We start from the raw sequence: 19,687 nt of genomic DNA, 5'->3' as shown, positions 1-19,687 counted from the left end.
TATCCCATTTCCACTGGACCCAAAAAGAAGGCTTTAAGCAATTCTGAAAAGCTATTGGGATAATCTAGGACTGAATTTTGGATGGCCAGAGTAAAATTAAGGATAAGTAACTTGTATGATGATACTGTTTTGTTTATTGGATCTTAAAATTCTCTGCAGGTAAATTTCATTATCCTAATTTGAAATGTGAGGAAATTGAGGAACAACAAGCAAAGGAACTTGTCATCTTTAAGCATTTAAGCAAGCTTGGGGTCCCTATTCAATGCTGAATGCACTGCCTACTTAGCAGCAGAAAATATTTCTTTGGGAGAAAAATGGAATTTTCTGTTGGGAAGAACCTTCCTGATTTAGATCCTGGAACACAAATAACAAATGTTTTGCATGTTCTTTCTTGAGAAACAAATGGCACTGCTTACTGTTTCTTTATCAATATTGTTCTTTTTCTTCCTCAAAACATGAGATTCATTCACATGACTTTTAAGGAAAAAGAAGTCAGACAGTAGCTACCATTAAACATTGTTTTATTGTAGTCTTTAATGTACATGCAGAATTAAAAAAGTGTCAGTTATATCTGTAAGCACATAACAACAATGTAAATGTATCAGATCAGCAATGTATTTGGATTAGGGACTAATAAATCTAAGTGAACAGACATCTTTCAGGATATACAGTTTATATGATAAATCAAGGTTTTCTTCAGAGTGATTTTCCTCATAAAAAGATAAAATATTTCTTGTTTATAATCTTGCTTGTTTTTAATTCTGAAAAAATCTATAATAGTACACTCTCCACTATGTACATAGAAAAACATAAAACTATATCCATACCAGTGTCTGTTTTAAATGCAAACAATAGTAGTTAATAGCTTTGTAACTTTTTGTGCACCCTCTCCCCTCTTCTCTCCCTCCCACCCCGTTTAAAAAATGCAGCATCTCCTAACGTTTTCAATGCTTTGGTAGAAAAAGAACCGAAGGCACTCCCATGTTAGGTAAAGCAGTAAGTGAAATATCAGCGCTAAATAAAAAAGCTGCAGGTGTACCAGACAGCTCCGTGCTCAGTCCCATGGGCCAAGTCCTGCACTCTTGGAGGTCAAGAACTGATTTGCTGTAGGTGCCAACTGGAGCAGGCTCAGGCCCCAGGTCGGGCTACAATAAAGCTGATCAGCCTCACAACTATTTTTACAAAAGCTTCACACAAACCACATGAGGATACAGGCAGTATCTCTCAACACAGTACTATCATGAGGGCAAAAAGCTCCTGCAGGAGCTCCAGCAGGAGTTCCTGTAGGATCCTGTAGGTCACAGCATCAGAGTATGTTGCAAGGGCTCTATTTTGTAGGCCTTGCACCTTGCAACATAGGCTAGCTTCACACAACACCCTCCATTTCAGACTTCCTGATGTTGCAGCCTGTCTAAAAACAAACGAACAAATCCATGATTTGAAGCTCTAACCCATCTCTCATGATGGATTAGTTTAGACTCAGCAAAGCATCAATTCTCCTGAAAATATTCTGTGTGCTAGTGGCATGCTGACTTCTGCTGATAGGAAAGTTTTTAAAGCTGATAGGAAAGTTTCTCTCAGAGGCAGCTCCTCCTTGGCATTTTGTGGCTTGTGTTTGGCACACCTTCATTTTTCTCGTAACTCGGGGTTATCTCTGGCATACTTAAAATATGTAGTTATATGAATACTCTGGAAAAAAAATGAAGCCTATGAGATAAGCACCTAAATGCTAGCTAAGAGATGTGTCATAAGTCACAGTTAGGAAAACATTTCTATAATGACCAGTTTTAGTTTTCAACTGCAGTTTGCTTCTACAATTCCACAGAAGGCTGAGAAACAACTGGCTGCAAACTTCCAAGAGAGAGAGCAAAAGGCACAGACAGAAGCTTTTTTTATGGACGTGAAAAGCTTTCACGTGTCTATGTTTCCAGCCTGATGAAGCGTTAGCTTTTCAGGTCATGTATTAATTAAGTAATTTGTTTACTTAACCAATGTATTCATAGTACACCATACCTGACCACGACTGCAAATAGCTGTAGTCAACTGACGATACAATTGAAAAAGAACATTCTGCTAAAACCTGCCAGCTTGTCACGTTCATTCTGCTACAGTAGCTCTACACTCTTTGGCCACAATAACATGAATGGCATTACAGTGTTGGAAAACATTTTTGTCATTCTTTGGTATCTCTACGGATTTATCTTACAAGGAATGAACAGTGAGATAAAAAGGCACCCAATGTAACACTTCTGTCTCTGAATTGAACAGCCAGCAAAATGATATGCAACTGGCATGGAAAAATAGCCATTGATGGTTAGTTTGAAATGCAGGCTGAAAAGAGAGGGAAAAATAATAATAATAATAATAAAAAAGCAAGTAGTCCAGTAGGAATACACAGTAGAAAAAGAAACTGAGCAAGTGATTCTTTGTTTTGGGCCAGTAAATCCACCAGTTGCTGTTATGTTGCTTTGGAAAACGAAACTGGCACCAAAACACCCCAACCAACACAAAACCCCCACCCACTCTCTAGGCTGATGGCTTTTCTTCAAATGTCCCTCAAATCTCTTTCCGTACTGTGGCTCGGATGCTGCTGAACACTTTGCCTATAGCCTCAAAGAGTGGGTCGCAGAACGTGTGGATGCAGATGGAATAGACACGGCTAATGCACTGGATCTCAATCAGGTAGCTCCTTATGCATGGCACCACCGCCCAGATGTGCAGGAATGACAAGATGGCAAAGTAGATGCCCCAGATGAGAGCCATAGGAATGCCAAAGATTGCTGACAGTAAACGATAAAACCAGTATTTCGTTACAGTGAAGGTGGTAAAACTGGCCTTCCAAATCCCATCAAAGCTGTGTGTTCCCTCTGGCTCAGCAATCACATCTTCAAAATCAATCTGCATCAAAGAACACAAAAGCAGGTCAGTCAGGTGTCCCCATTAAGTGTGGATTCTAGAAACCCCTCACCTGGAAAGCAATGGTCCCCTGCACAAAACTCTGAAACATGTAATCCCTACATCCCAACATGATTCAACCCATCTTAACATATCATCTATGATAATGATATGAATAAGGCTTGCATTTTTTTTTTCCCTAGTGATTATCAGGAAGCCTCAATGACTAGCTCAAAACCAGACACCTAACTTTTAGATACTGTCCACAAAACTGCACTGCCCACAAAACTGAATAACTTTTCTTCAAGATATAGCTTGAATATTTTGTCTTCAAGGTATAGAGTGCCCTTAAAATCTATGTAAGAGATGAACCAGTTGAAAAGAATCATCATGCTGTCATTGCCTATCTTAACCATTTCACATTTTTACAAATGGAACAAATGCGCTCAGTACTTTGTCATTTTATGCACCTTAAGCATGCATCAATAAAATACGTTTTATTTGTCTGATTTTTCCATCTTACCCTGTAAAGCATTGCTAAATTTTGACAGTTAATAAATGTTAAGGACAGCTATTTAAATATATATTTTTGAAACAATTGTGAATAGTTCTTAATAGCCTGAAAAATAAAATGCTGGATTTAGATTGGTATCAGATGGAGATCCTTTATATTCTGAAAGGGTAAGGGAGCTCTTCAATCTTGTTAAACATAGAGAGGCTCTTCGCATTAGAGCCATTTTGTTCTAACTTATCCTGTTTATGTGATAACCCCCTGTTCGTGAAAGACATAGGCGAACATATTAATGTTTAGAAGGAACACACTCTTCCACATATTTCATGGTTTTGACTATTCATAAATCATTCAAAAAGTCACCTAAGGAAGCAGTACATTCCAGCATGCATATTTTATGGTTCTATGTTGAAATACTGAGCTTTTTCAGGAAGCTTAATTGTCATAACATTTCTATTAGAAAATTAACAGAATTGGGGGTGATAGTTCAGCTTCATGTCACACAAACGCTTGTTTGATATAACCCACAATACAGGATATTTAATTTAGTCAGCACAACAAATTGTATAGGTACTGCATTCAAAAGGAAGAAGAACATCACAACAGTATGCCTCTGCAAGAAACTAAATGATTGTTTAAATTAGGTGAAAAAAAAAATACGTTCCTAGGACTGGATCCCAAAGTCCAGTGATGCTGCTGCCATAAGTGATGATTTACAGGAGCAGGCTGAGTATGATATGGGCCAGAGGACTCAGAAACTCAGGCATACCTTAGGAGGCTGGAAGGAGGTGAATATAAATATACTGTGTAAATATTGCTTATACTGTAGGAAAAGGCTCAAAATCACTTCTTTTCATTTAAAAATGGAAAAAACTTCTCCCTCTCTCCCACTGAATCTTCAGTCAGCCCATACAAAAGTTACCAACTGACTACAAAGGAAAAAATACTATAAAATCACTGGGCTTTCCAGTTTTATCAAGAAAAGATAATTCCCAAGCAAAAGTATACAGTCTAGGGGTAATTTGCTTGAAGGGTTTTAAAGTCCTCGTGAGGAAATTTCTGAATCAGATGTAATATCAGACATCCCAAATGCCTAACATCAAGCTGGCTAAATTTAATGTGTTACTGGGCCTAACCATCACTTTTCCTGCTCAGGTCAGTGCATCTCTCCAGATATTGGATAAACAAACTACGAACCCTCTGTTCTTTACCTGCTGCTCTGAATGAGGCTTTAGTGATTTGAAAGTGCTTTGTGACTCTTCTGGATGAGATTTCATTATGACCCTAATCATGGCCATCATACCTTAAGCTAGCATTTGGGTTGAAATTCTGTCTCCACAGAAACCAGTGGCAGGATCTGCATCAGCTGATACCTAACGAACACGACACAGCTCCACGCACTTCTTGTGAAGGCATGCAGAGCCAACAGTCTATCTGGAATTTCTGAAACTGAAGAGCATAATTTTAAACAATAACCACAGAAAGAGAAAATGAAAAGAGAGTCTTAGGCACAGTTCTCTCCTGCAGTATTTCTGTCCGTATTAAATAGCCTACACTTCTGTAGGTCATGTGATTTTTTAGTACTAATCTTGGAAAACAATTTCCCGGAAAATAGTGTATAAAAACAGCATATACAGGACACTATATTTGTTGCTGAGTTTAGACAGGACATTGGAGCTTATTTGGGTTCTGTAATGTCAGTGGGACCAATACTGAAGCTCTAGTAGAAATAACTCCAGTTCTGGTAAGGGCATCACAGGCAATAGAATGTTCTATATTTTCACTGTGGCCTTATTAGATATAAAAGTTCACTGTAGATATAAAAGTCACTAAATAAGTGACACAAAATTAGCTTTATAAAGTACATTGGCCATAAAATAATTATATGAATTGGTCATTAGAAGTTATCTGCTGTCTAGAAAGACAGAGCAAGGATGTATTACGATTTTATGTTCCAAACGAAACAATCAGATGCCCTGGTATCAATCACTGCATTTTTAGGACTGGATCACAAGAGAAAGAAGAAAAAGTTGTAAATGTACATGAAGAAGTCAATAATATCTCCTGATGATAGTGTCTAATTGTCTTCTATCTAACCTCAAAAATAAAACAAAAAAAAACTAAGATGTTTTCAAGAGCTGCGTATTATTTACCAAATCAATCTAATTCAACTGAGTGCACTTGTTGGAAAAATGTATGCCCGATTTTATTTTCTTTTAGAAATACACTGGGAAGCATGCTTACATTATATATTTTTGCAGCAATTCAAAAGCAAGCTTTTCATTGTAACCTGTATTGCATGGTAGTTCATTTTCAAAGCAAATGGGTGCTCTTGGCTTATTATCAACATTAGCCTTGAAATCAGATAATAAAAATATGCAGATGATTTTAGCAAGAGAAAGTAGCTTCTCAGAAAATGGTATTACAAGAAGACTATATATATTTTTTTTTTTCCTCATAGGTGGTACATAGCCTTCTTATTCTAAAACTTGTGGCAATTTATTGTGTTCTTCCCATCGGTTGATGCTGTGATCATTGGCAGAGAGTTTGTGCACGTAGCTATCATACAGCATGTCAGTGCATCAGGGGTCATGCCCAAAGTCTTTATATTCCACTCAGTTACAGCAGAGTCTATCTTTTATGTTTTCAACAAGCTGATAAGGGAAATATTAAATCTCATGAGGAAAGCAACTTTGCATTGAGATCATTTTCATGGTTATAACTTTAGCTAAGTGGGACCTATTTTTATCTGCAGAACATGTTTTTGGCATGCAAGCAGTTAATGTGAAGCTCCTAGAATTTTGCAAATAAATATTAAGACTGGCTTGTAATTTGTTTCCTTTAGAAATAATTACTTACAATGAATGCTTTACTGAAAAATGGAAGCTGGTAAACTCATCGATTTTCAAATCAAATAGTAAATTTTCTGTAATCCCAATTCTCAGAAACTGATGGTTTTAGCCTGTTGTGTGACCCAAGATGTCCTCAGAGTTAATCCTGGGGAGCTGACAGAAGAATCAGACCATATAACATTTCCAGATGGGCAGCATTGTCCTCATTCCAGGAGATGATGCTAATGTCAGAACATTCACGATATATCCTTGGCCGGGGTTTCTCCGCTCAAGTCATGCACAGTTGTCCTAAAAGTGCTCAGGCATCAGTCTGCCTGAGATTGTAATGGCAGTGTATTTCTGCCACCAGAAATCACCAGGAGTTGGTGGAGTCCTTCCTTGGAGCAATTTTAACAGCACTATGAACGTTTCTACCAATGCACAGAGCCCAAATAGATGGTGCTATGGGAACAATAACTGACGTCTCCCTACCACATCTTTCCCACTTCATTATTTCTCAAGTACCATGTTCTCCATTGCTCCACATTGCATACGGAAGACACCAAACTGAATTTGAGAGTGAAAAGACAGAAAAATGGCCTGGCAGCTGTAAAATCTCTCAGATGAATGGGTTAAAACGAACCTGTTGTCTGTCTAAAAGCCACAATACTGTTATGAAGTAACATATGTGTTGAGAGAGTGCAACGGTAACATCTGTGTTGCTGTCCAAAAACAGGCTTACCCGAAGCAGTATAAATTCTAAATCAAGCTATCCAACGAACCGAGGTAAGCTGGGCTCTTCCACGTCTCAGCTGCAACCAGATCACGTACGAATCCCACTGGCTGGGAAATGTGCTATTTATTTCATCGTTCAGGCAGTGCAGATAAGTCCTCACACTGCAGGAACTGAGATATCACCCAGATTCTTCCTGCGCTGAACCACTCCCATGAAAGATCCTGTTTTTAACTCCCAGGGATCTGTCCTCAGCAAACAGCACAGAGAATAGGTGACTGGATGCACTTTGCCTTGCTATGGGATATATTTCTTTCAGTTACTCACCCCTCAGTCTCTTCTAACATTCCCCTCTGGTTTTTAGTTCAACAGCACTCAGTAATGGTGAGTGTCATCAGCCTGATAACGGGAGTCCAAATGAACTAAGTAAATTAAAAATAGGAGTGACAGAAGAAACAGAAGTGGCCAGAAATACAATCCTAGGGAAGAAAGACACTCTGCAGCTCTTCACTAATTTCTGGAAACGGACGTAACTGGCTCACAAGGCGAAGATACCTCTATTACTGATACCTTTCTCAACTCCGCTTTTGCCAAAGCATCAAATATATGTAAATTTATGGAAGACTCTGCTTTATTCATGTAAAGACATGCTTAGGTTAGGCACAGGTCCTGTTGTGAAGACTACAGCATGTAGCTTGTTCCTCTAGAGCTATCAGGGTGTGCTGTGAAACAACTGGGAATTATTTGCCAAGCTAATGAAAATGCAGGCACGTTCACTTGTGACAAGGAGAGAAGTAAAGGAAATTTGTTTTGACCCACTAAAGGATGCTAATAACTCACTGCAGCCTTCTGTTTCAGCCAAAGCTATTAAACACTATCAACTTCTGTTCCATGCCTACAATGCACTTCCTGACTTCAGCTATTCTTTGTTTCCTACTATTCAGCTTGGTGAAGCCAGTTTTTACATTGCTTGAAGCTTTTGTCTGATTCTGCTATGAGAATTATTGCAGCTTCTTTTGCCCTGCATGTGTTTATTAAACTTTTATCAGGAAATTAAGGGACCTGCTTTGATTCTAAAAGAGATTTACTTACAACAAAGGGAAATGGTATGGAGGATTTGCCTTCTTTCTCAAAGGTTGTTTAAAGAAAAACCCTATTAATTAAAAAAGCTTAACAGTGTGAAGTTATTGCTTTAAACAAACAAACAAAAAAAATACAAAAACAAAGAAAGAAACAAAAAATATCCCCAAAACATGAAACAGATAAAACAGCTGACTCAAGTATATGTGCCTTATGTATGAATATAGTTGACCTTGCCACTTTAGTCCTTATGTCCTTTAGTCTTCAAACTGCCTACCTAACAGTTACGCTTTTCCTCAAATTTTGTCCTTTGAGATATTCATTCCATAGAAAATTTACTGTGCTGGGTTTATCAGAAAAAAATATTAAGACCACTGCCATTTTACAAAGACTTTGGCCTAATCCACATTTCTGCAACTGTAATTACTCAGGTCTTCATGTGCAGTATGTGTGCTGCTGCTGTGCTCACAACATAAGGAGAGCAGGGATACCACCACTGCTCCAGTGAGGGGGAACCCAACCAAGAGCTCACTCAGCGTGCCTACATTTCTGAGTGCCTTCAATATTTTTTGGAGTCAGTGAAAAGAGGCTCAGGTCCTTACTGGCTGTCTTCTGACTGATCACTCATATCTTCAATCAGGCAAACCGCTTAAATACGCACACAGCCTGAACAATGGGAACGGCCTCACTGATGTCAATATGCTTAAGTGTTCTGCCAGACAAGGGCTGTAGTCAAGCCAGACTGAAAGTTGGGTCTGTGATGAATAATTAACATGTACAAATATGTATTTATGGAAGATGGAGTCACAAGCGAGTTTTCCTTACATTTTTAGCACAGAGCATAGGCACTGGCTTTACAACTTACCCCGTGCTATTTTAAAACAGTATTTTCCCTGATACTAAGCCCGTAAGTAATGTTTCCTCAGATTATACTGTCTCTTTAAGACTCAGAAAAATGAGTCTTGTAACAAAAGGCAGATACCATCATTTTTTTTCTGTTGTGACAAATGCAACTTACAAAATTTCCCAAAGCACTCAATGTCCCTTAAAGAAAACATTCAGCTGAAGAAAATAACATTTAAATGTTTCCTTGTCTCTTTGAAATAGCATGTTTCCACATCTGCTGGTGCTTGTCTTCCTGACCACTGCCACATTTTTTTCAGAAAATGACAAAAAAAACATATAAGGTTTTTTCTACTGAGCCCGAGGGAAAGAGAACGGGAGGTGTCAGAACTCAGAGGGGTAGAGCTGCTTTTCTCCTTTCCCTCACCACCCAGGAGACTTCAAAATTTTGGAGGTGTAGGGTGTGGGACATGGCAGTGCCTCATGGCTGCAAGGCCTACATTAAGAGGAACAGGAGGAGGCCTACTCTTGCTCTGAGTAGGTCTGTCTGGACCTAGGTTGCATGGGATTACAGGAACTTTAACAATGGCTTCACTTGTTTTGACCCTAATAAAGAACCCACCCTTTTTTTTTAAGAACACTGTGCAGTCTCCATCAAGCAAACATTTATCAGCACTACGTAAAGAAGCTGATAACTTTGTGCCCAAAAACATACAGCTTAACAACACCTAGATATTTTATGGCTGTCAGGTGTGTTATAAAGGCACGACTTCTATACCAGAGCATCTGTATAAGCCTTAGGCTATGGCATGGGTGAATGCAAAGCACGAGCATCAGCTGTGCCCAGAGAAGGACAAGGTTCCCTCATGGGAGAGTTCAAGCCCTGTTATTTGTTCAAACTGACTGAGGAATTTGCATTACATTCTCTTTCTCCCTGTGCCTACTTTCCATCATATTGCAGGAACAGTGTTCTGCTGGCAGATCTCTTCTTTGGAGATAGGGAATCTTTCTCAAATACTATAGAGTACAGCAAAAAAAGCAAACAATGCTTCAACAAACAAGGATATTAATGCTGGAAAAGAGTTAAAGGACTATACTGTTCTAGCTAGAGCAGAAAACCTTGTCCTGCCAGGAGTGACCACTGCTGCACCAATAACAAATATTCAGACAGATTATGAGCAATTTAAAATTATGTCATGACTTAGGAAAGGGTTATGATTGCAAGATCAGCACTTTACAAACAGAAAGATCAATGAAAATTGCCAAACTTTGCTACTAATTACCAAGAGGAGAACGTCTGACAATGCTGAATTACTCATTACATACCAGAAAAGCCCTGGTGATGGGCTTTGTTTTTATCAGATGGGCAGGCTCATCTAAAGCTGCGGAAGTATTCACATGAAATATGCTACTGGTGGCAATGGGTCAGCCCTGCAGCAACCAGGCATTCTCCAGAGATTTCTTCCTGAAGCACTTGTCTGTGCTTCTCAGTATAGCCCAGCAGAAGGAAAGAATAGCAACTCAAGGAGACATCTGCACGCCTCTGAAACACAGCTAAACTTCCTGCGCAGGTGGGGAGATCACATCAACCAGTTACTTGGCAGACGGGTCAATGCTGTCAGAGCGAGTGGTCAGAAAATGAAGTGGCTGCTTTCCTCTCTGGAAACTGGGCTGCTGGGAGGTTATCACAATTTTCTCAAAGGGAAAAACTGTTACAAAGCTTTCTTCGTTTATCATTTGTTTCATGTTGAATAGTTCCTCCTCATTTGATGCAGCTATGTTAGCTAAAACCTCTGAGATATCTTTGTGTACGTGCATGCATATATATTTGTGTCTGTATGCTTAAAGTTGCATATTCCTCAGCATGAACAGTGGGGTGAAATTTGGAATATATTAAAACTAAAGGGAGTTTTTTTAAATTAATTCCACTAGAGTCTGGAATTAACCAGAGTTCAGGAATGTTAGTAAAACCAAAGGTATCCTCTAATGAGTTTTTTAGATGGTTATATTGCCCTCTGATATAATACCATTTGGAAGTTTTACAGATCTGATATTAAGCTAATATTGTTATTAGTATCTATTTATATACTATTTATATTATTAATATAATAACATTAATATCACAATTGCTAGCCTTTAATATAACTTTTTGAGAACTTGCTCTAGCTTCATTCCTCCTAAATTTGGGCACTAATGGTGAATGGAAATATAGCAATGTTGGACTCTGTAGTATCACATGGAGAGAGAAAGGCAACTTCACATGGGGCTTTATACATGAAATCTCTATCATTTGTATCATTTGTAAGGGAGTCTAATGAGAGGAGACTCTTAACTAGGTATACTAACCATAAATATATTCCTGTTAGTTGCTGCAATTATTTTTTAGCAAATCTGTGTAACTTGTTCTCACTATTTCCCTCTTTTCTAACTGAGTGTGCTTACTGCTGTGAGTGCCTAGTTACTGCTCTGTTCCTTTAAAAAAGATCTGCCTCTGCATTTCTTCTGTTAGAAGGCTGTCCTTCTACTGGAAGATCTTAAGTTACTGACCCTTAAATATGAGGCAACTCTTTCTTTAATATTTCACAAAGATCAAGATGTTGCTGGTCTACAGTTGCAGCCTTATTATAAATTGCATTGAAAAGGAGTTACATGAACATGGACTTGATAAAACAACAGGAGACTGAGGTCTACAGGAGATACTAAGATAATCTTGAGGGAGAACTAAGTGTGTTTTGTATTTGTTTGAGGTTGTTGGAAGGCATTTGACAGCTTACAGAGGAAGCATTGCAATCCTTCTACGAGATTCCCTTAGGCTTCTTTGAAACTCCGAGTGTACTTTGGCACAGCGGGAGTTTGGGCAGGGAATGTGATGCTTTCACCTTTAACCGCGATAGTATCTTCGCACTTCTTATCTGAGAAGCTGACTTTATCAGTTCCTTTTTATTTGAAAATGAAGTACGTGGGCCAGACAAGCCTTATTCTTGTACAGCTCCATTGACAGCTATAGCATAACTCCTTGGCTATCGTGAATAAAACAGGGTGCGAGCTTCTCCAGCTAATGCACTCTTTCGAGTGGGCACAGCGATACTGAGACTGTTTGTCCTTTTGAATACTAACCCAATGACATAACTTCTAACAAGAATAATACTGCATAAAATTAGAAGTTAGTTTTGAAACTATGCAAAGACATTTTCATAAGAAATCTCCTAGAAAAAAAATTTAAAGGGACTAACAGAGTCAAACCTGTCCCCATCAAAAAATCAAACAAACTTAAGAGCCATAACTTTTATTTTGTCTTCAACACAATAATAATATAATAATAATAATAATAACAACAACAACAAATCCTCTTCAGTCTCGGATGCTTTTATTGTTGTAATTTGTCTAGAAAAGAAAAGAAAGGTGGTAGTTTTGGATCAAGCAGCTCAGAAAATTAGCTGCTGATGTAGATTTCATCCCACTGTCAATTTACTATAAGGGTATTTGAGAACAGTGGGGAATGGAAACTATTTTTAGAGCTGTATTTCTCTTCAGCTTTCCAGATATCACAAGTTTTATGGCTCATCCATGTTCATTAGTATTTTATTCTCTCTGTTGCTTAAAATACACCAAAGATCCAGTTCTCATTGGGCTCTATTATACACATTTTCCTGTTCCCACAGAAGACTTTTAGATTTCAATGATTTGTTTCGGTATTAGACAGCCATACTTTCTGCAACAGATGGTGGTATTTTTTTCCATATATTGGGTAAAAAAATCTAAAATGAATTCAAATAGTTCTTAAAATTTTCTAACATATACTCTAAATAAAGTTGAATTTAACAGAAGGGAAAAATATTTGCCTTCTCTGACTATGAGGTAGTGTCCAACAAACTCTAACAAAAGGAACATCCATGTTGAATAGTTGGCTCTGTCCCCATTGTCATCAAACGAACATTTTCCTATGGAGTTATGAGTCATGTTCATCACGCTAAACAAGAAGGCAGCGCATAAGGCTTTAATAATACCACAATCTTAAATACAAACGCTTTTGAGATCTGAGACTTGATTAGAACACATTCAATTATTATCTGTAACCTTATGGGCATTCAAAAATTCCGTGCCTAGCAATCTGAAAACTCCTAATTCCTGTGCAAGAAAACTGTTTTTCAGAGTTCTCAGGCCATGCTCAGTCCTCTTACAAACCAGCCTCTGCAACAACTTGAGCTTTAGTCTCTGAATTGTAGACTGGCCTTGAAAGAAACACTTGGAACAGAATTGGATCGGATGGACAGGCAAAGTCCAACACCGGAATAGTGCTGCATTTTAAAATCTAAACCCCACTGCTGGACATTGATATGGCACCCAGTGTAAGAATCATCTCATTTAAATGCACCTGCGCAACAGTAAGGTGTCATGTCTGAGCTACGTGGAGAGAAACACACTCTGGGAGAAAAACCCACCTCATCCTGTGGTTAGGCTTAAACTCTGTGACACGAATCTGCCTCCACAGATGTGTAACCACTCGAAGAGGAGGAGCTGACAGCTGTTGTCACACCAGTGTGGCAGACCTCAGTGCCTTAACCTTCCCAGCTGAGCACAGCAGGGGACAGTCTCTGCCTTCCTTCCAGGAGGTCCCAGCGGTGAAGGGAGGTGCTCTGCCTAGGCACCTCTCCTCCGTGCACAAGGTCCTTCCTTGCAGTGACATGAATTTTCCTTACCAGCATCAGCTTTAAGAGGAAGGCACGAATACACAGCTGTTTAAAACTTGGTACAAAAGCTCTGCATTGTTACATCTGCAGCCAAGTACTGATTTTTTTTTTTTTTTTTCCAGAGAGAAAAGGACGCTTACACAACGAACAGCAGATAGACACCACTTGTTTAAAACAAACTAATAATTATGTCCTGGGTGGTGCACCAGGCACAGGCCTTTCTCCCTAGCAGAGCACAAAAGAATTGTGATCTAGCTGCAGATGTAACTGCACGTTTGGTCCTCACTAGTCCAGAAGGCGCAGATTTTGTAGGGCTGGCTACCTGGCCTGTCCCCATGGTGAGCAAAGGAGTAATGAGAAGCACAAGCCAGCCTCAGAGAGATGCAGAAAAGCTAGCTCCCTCCTCTGCTTTTTCCAAATTCAGTAAACTCTGAATACTTGACCAAAGATACTTTCAACTCCAAAGAGTTGGAAGGCTGTAATTTTGCCACAATCTGGAGAACACAAATAGTGTATTGGGAAACAGGAAGAGGAAAGACTGAACAAGTCCTGAAAGAGAACTTCAGGCACCTGCTTGCAAACCTTGGGTCAGCGGGGAGGGAACGATAAATGACAGAAAAAAAAAAAGCCAACTATCAGCTTTCTCTCCCGGTGCTTGCATTTCATCGCACACAAACAAAAACTGTGGGATATAAGTCAGAGTAGAATCTGACATAAACAGATACAGTTCTGAGGAAAATAGCTCTTTAATCAACAAAGTGACTCCCACAGAGTTCCCAGGTGCTCAGAGGTTGTTTCTCCCTTACTAGATTCTTATTCTGCTTTCTGTTTGACCAGACAACCCCACAAGCTGGTACCTCAACAACTGCTGCGTGTTCTGAGCATCCCAAAGTGACACATGAGGGCAGTCATATGAGGAAGAAACTCCTTCCTTTCCGCTCCCTGCTGAAGGAATTAGAACAGGAAGGAAATTCTGGTGATTTTACTAGATTGTGCTTCCTCCTGCACGGAGCTGCCAGCTCTGCTGGCTGCGTAACTCAGCTCTCACACTGCAAGGTCAGTAAGGCCCCAGTTCCACCCCTCCCTGAGCAGAAATCCAGTTGTTTGCCCCACTTTTCTGGAAGCATCACACAGCACTTGGCTTCCACTTGGCCTCTAATTTGAAGATAAAAAGTAAGCAAAGTCACTGTCACCAATATGTTTGGTGTAAAGCATCTGGATCATGCCTCGCCCCCTTGCCTGGATCCCTCCCCTGTTGCTGCCTGCCCCATTTATCTGCTGCAGAGGAAGCTCTGCAGATGCTGTTTGCTGCACATCAAGGGAATGCCTCCTGCTTCTCACAAGCAAGGGTTATTTTTAAAATGTGCTATGGCAAGTATTTGAACGCAGACAACACTGAGGCCTTTTAGAGAGCTGCTTACAGGGCAGATTCCTCATTCTCTGTCTAATCATTTCTATTTCATGGTTGACTGACTTGTCCCCAGTTTCCATGTTATTGTGGCTCCTAGTCAAGTGGCAAGAAATGCCTGAAATGATGAGGTTCCAAATCTAGAAAAATGTAATGGCTCTAAACAACACTCAGCTAAGTCTAAGCCACGCTTCTGGCCTCAGAACAGCCCTGAACAACATTTTTCTGTCTTTCAGCACCCAAACTAGGGGCTCCTTCTGTTACCCAAGTACATTTTTTACTCTCTACCTGGATGATTTACAATGGAAGGAAGAGAGGCAGATAGGTGACAGAAGGAGCCACAGACTGATGGCTAAGGCAGGAACTGAATCTGTGCATCTTCAGCCCAGCGTCTGTCAGCTAGGAACTGGATCTGAGCTTTACGGCTACTTCTAGCAAGCTGAACCTGAAAGTAGTATCCAAATAAACTTAAATTAGTAGTATCCGAACAAACTTAAACTGTAGCAAAATTCCTCTCCATACTTTTCATGTTGAACCTATTTCTGAAATATCTATAAAATCAAATAAATCCTTATTTATCCTTGTGACGAGGTAGAAAAGTGTCACTTCGTGATGCCCACACTTTTTACAAATGCTGCTGCTTTTATAATGCAAAATGGATCCCGTCTGGTTAACATCAAGTTCACTTTGATACATTCCTGCGTCTCGATGTGGCTATGTGCACCACCAGAAACTCACTGATACGGAGGCAGTACCAGTATTCTGGGTGCCTGCTGGTTTTCAATTAATTTATCTGTTGGTCCACAACCATTTTGGAAGGACAAACTGAAAAAAAAATCTCACTTTTTCCATTCCTACAATTCTAACTTTTCAACTTCACTTTGGACGATTGGATGTAATCAAGCTAACTTTCCTAATCATTGCCCCAGTGGGAGGCAGGGAGGGCAGGACGGGCTTTGTAGGCTTCATTTTCCTCTCTGTCCGTTAGGAGTTTTTTCCATGAGTGGTCTGCCTCTCGTCCCAGCAGGAGCTTTCTTTCCCTAGTTAAGTTTGTGGACACTCGATTCCGACTTGTTTGGGGGCTGTGACTCATCCTCGGAAGGTCTGGTTGCTTTGGGGACTTCTTCTGTTGATGTACGCAATGAGCTGTGATGCAGCCTCATTCTCCAGCCTTGCATTCCCTGCCTACTCAGCTGCTCCCCCACGGGTGGCAGAAAAAGGAATCGCTCCCTCAACACCAGGCATCTTAAAGGACGTTTTGTACTGCTGCGTACACAGATGATTTTTTTCTAAACTAATTAAAAATGTATTCCTTTTCTTTCTAGGTCCTGGAGCTGACAACGGCTCCTTAATTAAAGATATAGCCCGCCCTAGGGGATAATTCCTACTCTTGATCTGCAACACGGGCAGTCCTATTCAGCACCTTCAAACTTTGCTGAAGGCAGAGGGATTTGAGGTTACTCACAACCTTACTGCACTGTCTGCACGTACAGCACAAATCATCTTTCTGACAAACATCCTGAAACTAGATTCCAGCCTTTCTGTCCTCGGAGACAATAGGACATTTCTCTTTTTTAGTAATGGGTCATCGTGACCAACGGATGGGGTGGTCATGGTGATGGTGCTGGACCCTAAGCAAGCCAGCTGGTGGTTAGTCACCCGCTGCACCTGGCAGGCTCCCGTTGGTCCTGGGTCCTGACAAGCCCAGACGACAGCATCCTCAGTTCCCGCACGTATAGCACAAAACCCGTCTGCTACGAGGAAAATCAGCCCTAGGACATTTCTGACTGAAGGGACTTCGAGGAGAAATCCCCGTCGGTCCACATTTGCCAAAACTGTCAAACCGAATTGTAAGCCAGAGCCTAAACCGGGGCGCAGCCAGCTTTTGCTTAGCCTCTTCCCTCGCTTCTTGAGGGAAAACCACCAAGGAAAAGCAAACGCAAGGAGGAAACGAATGCAGGCCCCTCCGGGACCTCTGCTCTGCTCCCTCTTGGCTGAGGCTGGGCGGCCGAGACCCGAGGGGGCTCAGCCCCTTCCCCGTCCCTGCGGGGCTGTGCCAGCCGCTGCCCAAATCCCCTCTCCCTTTTTTTTCCCCAAAAATAAAGGAATTGGGACCCGACCCCCCTCCCTTCGCGCAGCAGGTGGAGGGGAGCGGCCCGGGCTGGCGCGTCCCCCTCGCCTACCCCTACCCCCCGCTCACCTTGACCACGTCGTCGTTGAGGTGCTTGGGGTCCCGGTTGACCAGGTCGATCTCCTTGGTGTGCACGTCGTGCACCGCCTTCTCGCTCAGCTCGTCTGCCATCATCTTGTTGTTGGGCTTGTAGATGTTGCCCTGCTCCCGGACGGGCGCCGCGTACAGAAAGCCCTGCGGAGGGAGAAAGGGGAGAGCGGCCGCGAGGGAGAGGAGGGACGGGAGGAAGGCAGAACCCAGCCGGGGAGCGGGGAGGGGGGGGGGGGGCAGAGAGAGGCCGGGCAGGGCCGAGAGGGGCGGGCAGCGGGGGGGCGGCCCCGCTCCCGGGGGAGCCGGGCTGCGGGCGGCTCTGCCCCGGCTATAAAACCGCAGCCCCGGGGGCGCGCCCCCCGCCGTGCCAGGCGCGGCTCCGCCGCTCGCCGCCGCTCGTCCCGCACCGCCAGGCGGCCCTGCAGCCCCTCCGGGGGGTGCCCGGGACCCCCACCCCACCCCATCCCATCCCAGCCGTCCCCCAGTCCGTACCTCCGAGTCCACGTACTTGGTGCCGGACATGCTGCCCCGCTGCGGGTGGGTGGCGGCCGGCCGGGCGCTATAACGGAGGCAGGAGGATCCCGAGCGGGAGGGAGGGAGGGAGGGAGGCGGCTGGCGGCCGGCCAGGGCCCGCTCCCGGCCTCCGCTCGGGGCGGGGGGACCGGAGCCTGCAGGGGCGTCGCGACCCGCCCGGCACCGGCCCGGGGTGGGAGGGGAAAGCGGCCCCGAGCCGGCAACCTGCCCGCCTCGGCCCCCCGAGGGGACGGGGACAGCGACACGGGGACGGGGACGCTGCCCCGGGACCCCTACGGCATTGGGGGGGGGGAGGAGGCGAGGAAGAGGTGAGGAGATGGGAAAGCCCCTCCGCCTCTGACAGTCGCTTACACACCGTTTACACACAGTTTACACACGCTCCCGATCGCCCCAGGAACAATTGTGGGAACTTGGGACATCCTCGGGCTGAAGAAAAAGTGATCTGTCTCCTCAACCGGTTCGTTTGGGAGCTATGCAAATATTTAGCAGTCCTGCGCTTGAACGGCACGGTGTTTTCCTGGGAGGAGGCTGACCCCAGCGTGTCTGCCCTGCCCGTTAGCCACCGGCACTTCGCTTCTGAAGAGGCTCCGTGGGACACCCACGGTGGCCACGCTCTGTTCCCCAGGCCCTTTATAAACCCAGGGGCATGTGTAGGCATAAACGCTGCGAGGATTCATCACCGAGTGCCAGACAGCCCAGGTTACAGATGCAATGGCACTGTGCAGCTGTAAACTCCGAGTTATATTTAGCCTTTTTTTTTTTTTTTTTTTTTTTTTTTTGATGTTTGCAACCATCAGCTTTCCATTAGGAAATCAGACCTTGTTGTTGTAAACTTTATAACGCTAACAGCAAAGTGGCGACCTTGTGCCGTTTAGCACGGAATTGCAGCAACAGAAGTAGAACGATCTTGACAGCTGCGTACTTAGCTGTGGCAGGTCGAGAAACGAATCAAAAGGACCAGCGGCCGAGATGGATGTAGGCGTCTTAAACGCAAATAAATGCACCTGCTGAAAATGCAGTCCACGGGGCTGTGTGTTACAGGTATGGGCATCAGTAAATTGTGAGCTTTGAGAGTTCCTGTTGTTCACAAACTTCAGAACTTCAGATGGATGTTTTCCAGCTTTCCAAGTTAGTCGGCATTTTTTAAAGTAATTTTTTTTTTATCGATGCAATAATTTACTTAGGCCATCATTAAAATACCCGTCGCTGTCCAAACATTTCAATGTGTGCATAAAATCAAATGTACGGATTGAAAGACGTAGTCTCTAGACTTTTTCAAAAACAAACAAACAAAAAACTGTTCTGATTTTCATTTCTAGGAAAGTTTCATGCCCAGTCAGTGTCCTGCACATACATCGGAAGATTTTGACCCATTGTTTATTATGATTGCATATTTCAGGGATGACTAAGAATAGGAGATATGTTTGTTAACTTGAAGCACTGAATTGCTCCTGGAATGGTTTCTGCAGAACTTCAATGCCCTTTAAAAGAAATTTCTGAATCATGCAACACCACCAGAGCTGGAAGAATATGGGAAGCTGGTGGAACATACAGACCTCATGGGATGAATCCCAGAGAGGCTGCTTACAAGCTGAAATAGGCTATCACAGCTGATGAACCCAGGAAGTGCTCGCTTGAGCTTGACCACCAGGAAGATATCCTGCAGAGAAAACTGCATGGGTACGAACAAGCTGTAAGAGTGAGGAAGTGGCATCTGTGGAGATGGGTCAGGGTAAAGCCCTGGCCCATTTCCTCTATCACTGGGGCATGAGAAATGCACATAAACTTCACGCCCAGCGACTTGGCAGCAGTGAGTGCCGGAGCTCTGCGAGGAGCTGTGCTTACACACGGAGGAACAGTATAGCTCATCTGGAAAGGGCATGCAAAAGGCTTGCAGGGGGTTTCTGAAAGAGCAGAAGATGTCCCCTCTTAGTTACTGT

General features: G+C 42.5%; 1 protein-coding gene across 1 annotated transcript; it reads right to left on the bottom strand.

Moving 5' to 3' along the window:
• Nucleotides 1-504: 504 nt before the first annotated feature.
• CAV1 (caveolin 1) lies at nt 505-17,857 on the bottom strand. The gene is made up of 3 exons (XM_082784888.1): nt 17,706-17,857; nt 17,193-17,357; nt 505-2,898 (listed from the first exon to the last, which is right to left on the bottom strand). The coding sequence occupies exons 1-3, from the start codon at nt 17,733-17,735 to the stop codon at nt 2,557-2,559; spliced, it is 537 nt and encodes a 178-aa protein (XP_082641014.1). The 5' UTR covers nt 17,736-17,857; the 3' UTR covers nt 505-2,556.
• Nucleotides 17,858-19,687: the final 1,830 nt, after the last annotated feature.

The sequence above is a fragment of the Aythya marila genome (assembly GCF_965140915.1).
Source record: "Aythya marila genome assembly, chromosome: 1".
In the NCBI taxonomy this organism is placed as follows: domain Eukaryota; kingdom Metazoa; phylum Chordata; class Aves; order Anseriformes; family Anatidae; genus Aythya; species Aythya marila.
The sequence above is the reverse complement of the archived record's forward strand: the minus strand, read 5'-3'. Positions and strand labels throughout refer to the sequence as shown.

Coding starts and splice junctions, on each gene's coding strand:
- CAV1 (XM_082784888.1), bottom strand. CDS start 17,735: ATGTCCGGCACCAAGTACGTGGACTCGGAG. Junction 17,358..17,705: donor CCAAGTACGTGGACTCGGAG/GTACGGACTGGG, acceptor CTCCCTCCGCAG/GGCTTTCTGTACGCGGCGCC. Junction 2,899..17,192: donor TCAACGACGACGTGGTCAAG/GTGAGCGGGGGG, acceptor TCTTTGATGCAG/ATTGATTTTGAAGATGTGAT.